The sequence below is a fragment of the Solanum tuberosum genome, unplaced genomic scaffold, assembly GCF_000226075.1.
Source record: "Solanum tuberosum cultivar DM 1-3 516 R44 unplaced genomic scaffold, SolTub_3.0 scf00579, whole genome shotgun sequence".
NCBI classification, from domain to species: Eukaryota; Viridiplantae; Streptophyta; class Magnoliopsida; order Solanales; family Solanaceae; genus Solanum; species Solanum tuberosum.
In genome coordinates this window covers 80249-91953 of record NW_006239509.1, presented here as the reverse complement: position 1 = coordinate 91953, position 11705 = coordinate 80249, and the positions used below count along the sequence as shown (strand labels likewise).

General features: G+C 36.2%; 1 protein-coding gene across 1 annotated transcript in view; it reads left to right on the top strand.

Annotated features, from left to right (window-relative positions):
- The first annotated feature begins 7099 nt into the window (after positions 1-7099).
- The window catches only part of LOC102594538 (uncharacterized), a 20591-nt gene continuing 15985 nt past the window's right edge, over positions 7100-11705 (top strand). The window contains exons 1-2 of the mRNA XM_006365871.2: positions 7100-7264; positions 7603-7687. Coding sequence (XP_006365933.1) covers positions 7103-7264; positions 7603-7687 — 247 coding nt within the window. The 5' untranslated portion in view covers positions 7100-7102. The remainder of the gene's footprint in view (positions 7265-7602; positions 7688-11705) is intronic.

Genomic DNA, 11705 nt, shown 5'->3' with positions numbered 1-11705 from the left:
CAAATAGTATTTATTATCTCAGAAATTAGCTAGTTTTTAAGATTGTAATGGATGATAGTGATAATTATGATGATGGTTATTGTTGATGGTGATTGACAATTTATAATTGTTGCTGATGGTGGTGGTTATCTGTAGCAATTAGAGTTTATTGCACCAATGTAAATTAGTGGTGATGATTTTAAATAGTGGCTAGTGATGGTACTGAAGGCTAACTGTGGTGATTGGTGGCGCAGAAGCAAGGGCGTATCTAGAGGGGGTGTTGTGGCTTCATGTGAATCCATGCTCCCTTCTCTAGATCATATATAATAGTGTTATATTTTAAAAACAATATAATTTACATATAGAGGTGTGAATCCACGTTCAAAGTATCATATAATAATATGATGATGATTGGTGCACTTCTATAAGTGAGGATAGAAATTTAAATCTTATATCTATCTTGTTTTTTTGAATAAAATCTCTCTAAGTGGTTATCGGTTACACTTTTGGCGTATCAACTAATTTTTCTTTTGTTTTTTGTCTTTAATCTTTCAAAATTTTCAAGTGTGTTACGTTAAAAATTCATAAAAATTTAGCACTGTAAAATTTTTATATAATTAAATCAAATTTGTATATTAAAATTTAAAACTAGTAATATTATATATTTTGGACCTATAATTTTTAAAATTTAATGGTTCATATTAATAATCTAAAATTCAAACCGATCAAATTTATATTTAAGATGCATTTTTTTGGTAGTCGTACACCCATCTCGCGAAAATCTTGGATAGAAGTAGTTGATGAGGATGGTGGTTGTAGGTGGTGGGAGTTGATATTGGTGGATAGTGGTTGTTAGTAGTGAAGAGCCATTTTTATAGAAATTCTTGAACTGACATATTAGTGATATTAAGATTTTGTTATATACTTCCTCTGTTCAATTATACTTGTCACTTATTTCTAAAATAGATTTTCATTTTTACTTGTCACTTTTGACATATCAAGAACAAACGATTATATTTTCCCATGTTTTACCCTCAGCATTAAATACTCTTTCTCCAAATCATCTTTTAAGACTTAATACTAAACAATCATTTAATATGAATAGTTTGGTAAAATACCTATATCAATAATTGTTTTCTTAATGGGTGTGTCAAGTCAAACAATGACAACTAAAAATGAACGGAGGGAGTATCTAAATCATTCAAATTCATCAGGTGAACAAAATTTTAAAAAACAAATTTATTCGTTGAGAACAATTTATACATCCGTGATTGGGGTTGAAAATTGTGTTTGGAGCGCATGTAAAAATCATATTTAATCTCAGTCACGTGTCTGAAGTTTTTTTGTCAATTTTTTTTGTTCTTTCGAGTTTCAACAATTCAACACTCAAATCTACTCCAAACAAGCTTTGATTTGAAACATAGATTCCATATATCATAAAGAACAAAGTTTAATCCTTAATTGTGAAATAATGACAAAATCTAACAAATTCATTTATAAGTCATACATGATTTTAAGTTTTTTATTTTTGTTTGAAAAACAACTCTCGATCATTAATTTGTCAAATAATGACAAATCTAACCAACTGGACTCTCGATCATTAGTATCATTTGAATTTTTTATTTATGACTGCACTCGGTACATATATGACTGGAACATTTGTTAAAATTGAATAAATTCAGTTTTATATGTCTAAATGCAGAAGCAAAACAAAAGCATGTGTTTTTGCATGATAATTACCTAAATACTGAATAGTCATGATTTTTTTTTTTTTTACTTAAATAGGAAAACTAAAACAAGCACTTCATGAAATTTTTAGTATATTAAAAAAAATTTAGTATATTAAAAACCAAAGGCATAAAGATTTCCATTGACTAGTAAGGAAAGGAAAAGTAGCTTTAATTTGATGGATATTGCATAGTAGCTTTTAGCCACTTTTATAATGGTCCAATACCCAAACAATTATGAATGTCGTTATTGAAAAAAAAATATTTTCACCCAACTTATTGTGTATGGTCTGATTTCTAATTTAAAAGCAAATAAATTCAAATTTTAAAATTTCATATTTCCATCTTGTCACTCAACGCTTCACCCTAAATTCTTTTATTTCTTGGAAGTTGAAGAAGAAAAGTAGTCTTCCATCATATTATGTCTAGAGGATTGTAGGTCACAATTTATAACCAATCAGAAGTAAATCTTTTTTTTAAAATTTTTTTATCACCATATGGTGGTGAGACCTCTATATTGATGAATAAAATTACAAAGCTAAGGAGAGCTTAAGCTCGGCCCATTATTCAAGTAGCTGCTTTGCAAAAATTAAGGAATCAACAAAAACTATACAAGTTTTGCACAAATTTATAAGTCCAGCGTAATAGACAAAATTAACTATAACATCTCAAGTGGATCAGTTATATACAAAATAATTTTTCCTCTGCTTATGCCTTAGGGACTCCATTTGTATGAGATCAAGTTTGTAAGGTCCGATGGCTATCGATGGTAGGTGAGCCTGTGCAAAAATAAACAACTCCTCATTTGTAATACTCCATTTTGCCAAGACATCTGCAACTTGGTTGGCCTCCCTATAACAATGTCTAACCTCACAAGTAATAGTACTTGAGATATTTTGAATACAAGTAATGATATTCTTCATTTGCCAATGGATATTGTAATTACCTTTGATCATCTCAACAACTATCTTTGAATCACATTCCAAGATTACATTGCTAAGCTCATGTTGAGAACACCATTCCAGATCATTTAAAGCAGCATTGGCTTCGACTATATTGGTAATATCCCTACCAATACTTCGAGCAAAGGCTATGATAATTTTACCTCTATGATCATTACAAATCCCTCCAGTTCCAGCTCTTCCAATGGCATCCATGCTTCCATCAGTATTAATCTACACCAAATTTCAGGGGGGTTTGATCTATTTAACCACACTACATTCAATTTTTTTGGGAATAAAGTCAGTGATCTGTTGATAGATAACTCCCCCACCTAGAGCTTCATTCTATATTAGCCTTTGCCCTAGACACCAACCATTTTAGATGAGATAGAATTTGATATTGAATCCTCTTTGTATAACATTTGTTTCCTCCATAAATTACTGAACATCTCGCTTTCCGTATCTCCCAACAAATTACGACAGGAGTAATTTGTTAAATAGTATAATGGAGTGAGTTTTTTGGCTTGATATCCCACCATATTTTGACCATATACTTGATAAGTACCGGGTATATCCTCCCAAGAAATTCCAACAGGATTTCTAAAAAAAACCATATATGTTTTGCAATTTTCTCCCCAATGAAGGTGTGGTGCATAGTGTCTCTTTGGTCAATAGGGAAACAAAAACACATGGCATCACAGTATAACGATCGGGTTCCGTCTTTATAGAAAAGCCAACGGAAAAAATTTGGGTCGGAGAACTTTTTCGTAGTAACTTGGAATTTCTCAACCTAGTTCAGATTTGGACGAAATTAGAGTTGTCGAGGTGTAGGGAAATCTGGTAGCAATTGGGTGATTTAATTATGATTTTGATTACATGAGTAATTAGATAAGTCGTTAAGGAATCCATACGACTTAACGAAATTGAATTCGGGAGAGTAAAACTCCCTGAATCGATCTTAGCGTGAAGGGGATTTTCTGAGTGTTGTTGGTTAGAGGTGTGTTGTGAAATGGGGGTCTTGGAATTATTAAAATAGCTCACTATTTCGTGCAAGCCGCTTTGTCGCTGGGTTTTGTCGCTCTGGCGGGATCGTGTAGCGGGGTGAGGGCCATTGTGGTAGGCCAGACGCGACTTAAAGTCGTAAATAAACCCCTAAATGATTTTATTCTACACTTTTTGATTTTTAGAGCTAAGGAATGACCCAAGGCGACTCTTGACAGTTTTTCACCATTCTTGAGGCTAAAGGTAAACTTTTAACTCTCCGAATCCATTTTTCGATCCGTCGAACGTAATCTAATGGGTAAATATCAATGAGGGAGGGTTTTGGTCTATAATTTATGGTGGTAACAACCCTAATTAGGATAATTGGGATATGAATATGATCTAGGGTTGTTAGAATTGTAAGTAATTCGGGTAATTAGTGATTGTTTATTGATTTCCGTATTATATTGATTGTTTGTAGACCAAGAACAAGCAGAACGAATCCAGAAAGGGAAGGATCAAGTTTTTTAGGGTTTCAAGCTTGTTTCAAGGTAGGTGATGGTTGTGATTCTATGATTGTGCGATGTATGCTTGTTCTTGCTTCATTATGATATATGTATGTGTATGAATATTGCATTATTGATCACACCTGCTGTAAATGAGATAGATGAATGATGGTTACCATGAAATCATGACTTAATTGTATGATTTTGAGGATATACTTATGATTGTGATTGTGGTGTGTTGAATGGATCGGTTGCCACGTTCTGGCATAACTAACTTGGATCGGTTGCCACGTTCTAGCATAATCATGGGATCGGTTGCCACGTTCTAGCATAATCATGGGATCGGTTGCCACGTTTCCGGCATAATCATTGGATCGGGTACCATGTTTCGGTATGCTAACTATTTAGGTTTGGGTTCTATGAGTGGACCAATGACTTGTCATAATTGTGTATCTTGAAAAATGTGAAGTTGTTCGTTGTTCATAAATGTTGATAATATTGTATATGTTTGATATATGTATGTTATTATATTGTTGTATTGACTAATGTATGTTATACTTAGTGGGATAGCCATGTAATCCTACCAGTACACTGTGGTTGTGTATTGATACTGCACTTGCTCTTATTTTTGTTAAGTACAGGGCATCTTCAAGCGGCTATTGACAGGCCTCGCTTAGAAGATCAGTGACCGTTTTTGAACTCAAGGGTGAGCTAGTTCTTTCGGGTTGCCATGGGTTCTCTTTCGTTTATGTCCACCATTTCGGACTTAGACTTTTTCTAGTTAATTGATTAGTTCATTAGTTGGGGTTGTATCCCTTCTTGTTTAAACTTGTTGAACTTTAGATGTTTTGGTACATTTGACTTTTCAGGTTCTAGGTTATTTCTTCCGCATTGTTTAGTTCGTTGTTAGACTTTTGTTGGAGTTTATGGGAACTCCCTAATTCTTTCCTTAGTATTTAACTTTCTTTTGTAACTTAAATGCTTTAGTTTTTGGTTCAGTTGCTTGGTTTGGTTTATAGTAGTGGTTTTCCCACCAGAGGGTTAGTGTGGGTGTCAATCACGACGGTCTAGGTCGTGACAAAGTTGGTATCAGAGCTTAGGTTCGTTGATCTCGATGTACCAAAATGAGTTTAGTAGAGTCTTGCGGAACAATACGGGGATGCCTTTACTTTTCTTCGAGAGGCTATATGACTTTAGGTAATCTCTCTGTTTTCTCTTGTCTCCTTTCGTGTTATGATTTGATTCCAATTGGTATCTGGCGATTCAAATTAATATCTAACCTCATTCACTTTTCTGTCTGCAGATGGTTAATACTAGATTCAACGGTGTCAGTCCGTTGATCCCGTCAATGCTCCAACTGAGGAATCTACAGCGAGAGGTCGCGGTCAAGGCAAGGGTAGAAGAAGAGCTAGGGTAGAGGCCGTGGAAGAGTAGTGCTTGCTGGGAATGGAGCTCATGTTGAGAATGCTCATGTGAATGAGAACCCTCCTACGCATCATGAGGAGATAGAGGAGAATGTTGGTGTTGAGAATGTTGAGGATGTGGGACAAGAGGAAGAGGTGCAGGCTGAGACTACCGATGTTCCTCTCATAGACCTAGTGTTAGCTCGACATATCATGTCATTCTTGAAAGGGTTAGTTGGTCCTGGAGTGCTTTCTTCTGTTCAAGCAACTCAAGCTTCTGCTAATCCCCTTGTTGTTAGCACTGTGCCCAAGACGGGTGGAATGAGAGGTAACGATGCTTTCTTTCATCCTTTGTTGGGTTCTGTTATGACTGGTAATGAGCATGAAATGTTGACGAAGTTTTTAAAACTAAAGCCTCATGTGTTTCTTGGTTCTGAGAATGAGGATGCTTATGAGTTCATCTTAGATTGCTATGAGAGGCTTCATAAGTTGGGAATTGTCCATCAGCATGATGTTGAGTTTGTGTCCTTTTAACTTCAAGGTGAGGGTAAGCAGTAGTGGAGAGCTTATATGGAATGCAGATCTTCTACTTTACCTTTACTTAGTTGGACCCAATTTCATGCTATATTTTTGAAGAAATATGTGCCTAGGACTTTGAGGGATCGCAAGAAGGATGAGTTCACGGCTTTAGAGCAATGTGGTATGACTGTGGCTGCTTATGAGGCCAAGTTCCATATTTTGTCTAGATATGCTACTCAATTGGTGACTACTGAGGAATAAAGAATCGGTTATTTATTAGGGGACTAAATTCTGAGTTGCAAGTGTTATATGTTCATATGACTTCTGCAGGGAGGAACTTCAATGAGGTAACAGACTATGTTAAGAAAGTGGAGGGGGTGAGGCGAGACAGTCAGGCTAAGGCATTGGCAAAAGGGCCAAGAACTCGAGTAACTTTCAAGGTTCTTACTCCAGGGGTCCAGAAGGCCAACGATTGCAGGCAAGCCAATTCAGTCCGCTATGCCCACCTCTATAGGTAACTACTTAGGAACTCTATCTCATAATTTGATTCAGGATAGCCAGGGAGTCGCACCTTCAGCGGGTAGCAGGCTATCTTTTGATCGTATATGTTACAACTGTGGAGAGCCTGGGCATATGAGGAGAGATTGTCCCTACCCACGTGTGTTAGATTCCGCGCAGCAGCAGTCTAGAGCAGTGGTACCCGCGGGAAATGGTAATAATGGTAGAGGACACCCATAAGGTGGGCGAGAAGGTAATCAGCGAAGCCGTGTAGGTAGATGAAATGGTAATGCAGGTAGAGGTAACATGCAAGAAGTGGCTCATCAAGATGATAGGGCTCAGTTCTATGCCTTTCCGGGCAAGAATGAGGCAGAGACATCTGACGCGGTGATCACATGTACTATTTTTGTCTGTGACCGGATGGCTAATGTGATATTTGATCCAGGTTCTACTTATTCATATGTATCCGTGAGATTTACCTCAAAGTTTGATATGATTTGTGATATACTTGATGCCCATATCCATGTTTCTATCCCAATATTATTGAGATGAAATCCAAAATAAAATGGGCAGCATTAGGAGGTCTGGTGTTATCATTTGCTTCATTGATTGTTCACTTGTTTCTTGCAAAGTCCACTGTTGATCTTGTACAATACACTGCAATTACAATTTTTACTGAGGATTTAACTCCAACGTTAGCCACTAGAAAGGTAATCCACTCTTTCTACTCCATTAAGATTCTATATAATGCTACATCTATTGAATTGATTTGTTTGCCTATGCTTAATTGCTTATGTTTTGGTAAAAGCTGATGATTTTATTGAATGTTGGGGAAGACCCATGAAGAAAATATTACAAATTATCTATAAATAGCACCATTTATCGGTACTGATCAGAACTTCAAAGAGTTCAAAATGTATATTCTAAAATGTAAAATGTATGGAAAATTTGTTATCTATTGTTTCTAGTACTAATAATCTGGATATCTATTATTTTGTTGTTAAAGAGTATATATATGTTTTGACAATATAATGCTACATCTTTTTAGGGTCCTGCGTTTCGTAAGTTGTGGGGAAATGTGAAGTCATTGGAGCCCTTGCACCCTTATCCAAATCCAAGAAGTACATATCCTGGTAATCCTTGCAATTCTTTAGTTACTATATTCACCGCACATGTTTGCCTAGTGTTGAAATTCATATATCGTTGAAACAATATTGGTTCTATATTTGCCCCAATAAAACCATGGAATAATCTCCATACTCTATTTGGCATATGTTATCCGTGCAATTTTGTGCATACTTTATTTCTTAGATCCATTGTATATGCAATAATGCTATATTTTAAGCATATTTTCGTTATAATCTAAATGAAGTGTTGGAACACATGTTTCCGGCTCACCGAATTTAAGTTTGCAAATAGTACTCCATTACGCCCTATTGACTGGCTGCCTTGTTTTTTGTATTTTGTTGCTGGACAGTCATGTTGAACATCTTTTACAAAGTTCCTTATTAGTTCGGCAAACAATTTGTTGCCGAATTTTCTGATTAATTCTAAGTAAGTAATTGTGCTTGAATCAGCATTTGGAACCCGTAATTCTGCACTATAGTGTTGTGGCCTTTCGACGTTGCATGGTGATTGTTATCTTGTTTCTCATTCAGCCGAACCTGTGAATAGTGAATACAACCAATGAAAGTTTCATTAGTGTCATGTAACATCTGTAAATAGTAATGGGTTTTTGTGGAAAGTTGTAGAGTTGGTTAGAAGGTACTTGTGTATCAGCCAACAACCCATCCATTGTAATATCTAACGACGCTTCTGTAGCTTTTTTCATTACCTTGGTGTTATTGTAATATCTTTCTTTTCAGCCTTTATGACTTCACGCCCTCCATTTCTGATGAGAGTAGTTACTGTACAACATAAATATGTGAAGGGCTTTGGTTTTGTAATTTTGTGGATTGAAAATCGATACGACTGGTGCTATATAATTTCCCCCCAAAAGGTAGCTTGCCTACCTTGTTTAAGTATAGTTTTAACATTAGTTGTGGCAGTGAGGTTAAATAAATAATGTTGAACATATAAAACATGGAGTGTACCTGGTGCGCAAGTCTAGTGCTTTTTGAAACATTGTATGGATCAGCACACTACTCACGGAAAGAGTTGAAATCCCAAAAGTCCCTAGTTTGGAAAGAGCATATTAAAGTGAGGTATCAACAAATATACTCTAAATATATATTCTATAAGCACATACTGGAGGCTGCCTGATACCTTTATAGGTTGAGACTCACATGTCACATAAGCCTAGAATAGGTTGATTAACGTAAGTGAATGTGTCAATGATATTACCTCGTCGTCAACTAAGATTATCATTTGTAAAATGCTCTCATGCCTTGAATTCTTGTATGAAATTACTGAACCCTTTCAAATTACTATTACTCTCATCACCCAAACAACGGAGTGTTTTGGTATCTTGTTAATCGGAACACTCTGCTTTGATAGTTCAGTTTCAGTTGCTATGTATGCTGAATCTAGATGGTTAGAGGTACAGAGGGAATAGTGAGTAACAATTTTAACTTTGGGCGTTTTTGTGTCTTAGTAGAATTAAAAAGAATCATAAAGTACATTTAAGCAATTTCATAAGCCCAATAACAGTGTGCTGCAAGTAGTTTTGTTAAATTTAGTGGAACGTTAAGTTACCAGTTTCAAAAAAAATATTTAGTGGAACGTGTGAAACGGTTTACAGTATTAAGGGTTCGAGTATCACCTATGTTGAGAGCGCGTATGTTATAACCTGCGCGAAGTGGCAAAAGTTAGCATTCCTGGAACTTAAAGATAGTGGAACTATATACAGGGGATAGAATGCGATGAAAAATGTTTGGGTGTGTTATTTTTACATTGCAAGTACACCCATCATCTGTGGAGAATATTCCTAAGCCACAAAGGCATCTCCTGGACAATTCCCCAGGAAGGTGGCTGAGGCATTACTATGCTGGGAGGAAGCAGGTGTACATGCCTAAGGATAGAGGTAGATGGAGAATTATCCCGGGGGCTATCTGGTGGCTGTTTGGAAGAAAGGAATTCAAGATGTTTGAGAGCATAGAGAACAATGCGCAGAAAGTTAAACTAAACTGCATTTTACTTTTAGTCTTTTGGTGTAATCAGTTATACTCTAATGACACTGTCTCTATTATTGATGTGTTAGACTCAATTTAGACGTAGAGAAGTGAAATCAGGAGTACTCTTGTATATAAGGTTACAGTACGACCCATGTACTGTTTTGTGATATAATACAAAGTTACCAAGTTCAAAAAAAAAAATGTTTGGATGTGTCCAGAACTCCAGTGCCAAAAATAACAGTCCATAATCAATTTGAATGTTAATTTATAGAGTGTTAGATATTTGAGGGGCGGTGTATCTGGAGCGGATGGGATATAGATGTGGGAATAGATGTAATTTGCTGAAAAACATGAGGATAAAACAAAGAGGGTGGAACTTAATCACTTACAACAGTTAAAGGTGGCCAGAATTCAAAGCCAATTCCAATATTTGATTGTGTTTTTCAGGAGCTGGAACAATGTTGGCCTGACGCGCATAATTGTAAGTTGAATAATAAAGTGCAGATGAGGGCGTGCGAAACAAAGGCAGAACGTTGGTTTGGGCTTGGGACTTCCATGTTGGAGGTCTCAAGTTCGAAACCCCTTGCCAGTGAAAGCAAGGGGTTTGCCTTCTGGGTCGAGCTCGTCGCACCGGGCTTGCCTAGTGCGGGTTACCTCTCCTATGTGGTTTGCGAGCTATTGCATAGGAGCGGGGGTTTTACCCTGTGCGCACCCAAATGGTAGCGGCTGCGGGTTTCCCTTGTCATAAAAAAAACAAAAAAAAACAAAGGCAGAACGTTGGTGTTAGAAGATGAAACATGCCATACCTTTTCGTGTTCTTCAGAAGTTGGAATCGTAATGGGAGGCGATGTTTGGCGTTTGGTGGGTATAAATAGAGGAAGGAAGGAGAAGTAACGAGTTGCATCTGTTGGGGATTATTTGAAAGCTTGCGATGGTTCAGATTGTGGGCGTTGGAAGAGGCGATGTTTCTCGGTGGAGTTTGCAGTGCGATGAAGTAGTGTGACGGTTGAACTGTTTTTAGTTAGGTGTTTTTTAAGTTAGGGGTATTTATGTAATTTAACTTTCAATTTGGGGAGTTCATGCTTTTAAAGTAGTATAGATTTACAGTTTTGAATAAGTCACACGATCCTGACTGGATTATGTATTTTTATGAATCCCTCTTTTATGCTCTTCTTTTACTTTACTTGCAAATATTTAACGGAAAAGGGCCAAAAATACCCCTGAACTATTCGAAAAGGTCTAAGAATACCCCTCATCCACCTATTGAGTTAAATATACCCCTCAATCCACCTTTTTGGTCCACTAATACCCTTAAAACTAACAATCTTTTATTTTTTATTTTTTATTATTAATAATTATTACGTGGCATTTTTCTATTGGATAAATTTAAATTCCAACCCACCAATTTTTTTTCAACCCACCCGACCCATATCCACATTCTTTGACCCAAACCCAATTAAGAAATTCATCAAAAAATAAAAGATTTGATCATCTTTTTTCTCCCCCTTGAACCTAATAAATGAGTGTCTTCATCAGTACAAAAATGACTCTGTTTTGGAAGAAATGAAGAATGCGTACATGCTCCAACAGAATGAACAGGGATCTGACTCTGTTTGAGTATGCCTTTCATGATTCTTCGAGTTAAGTCGTCTCCACATCGTCTGCAGTTCAGAAGGCCTTCACTTTCTTATCAGAATTTGGGTGTGATTTGTGAACAAACAGTATGTATTTGGGTTGTTTGTGGTGGAACTGATGCAAGAATGGAAGTCGAGAAGGAAACAAACTACAAACTAAGTTAAAGTAAGAACTAGGCTAAGTTAAGCTAAGGATAATTTCATTCATATCCCCAAATGAGTACATACAAGGTATTTATACAATGTAAAACTAAACCCTAGACAAATAGAAATGACAATACTACCCTAATAAACTAACTTAGGATCTTAAAGAAATAGGAATAGAAAATTGGGACTAAAATGTAAAGGATGGAAACTATGTAAATATGCCACTATTGAACTCCCTTGGTTCAACTTGCAACATT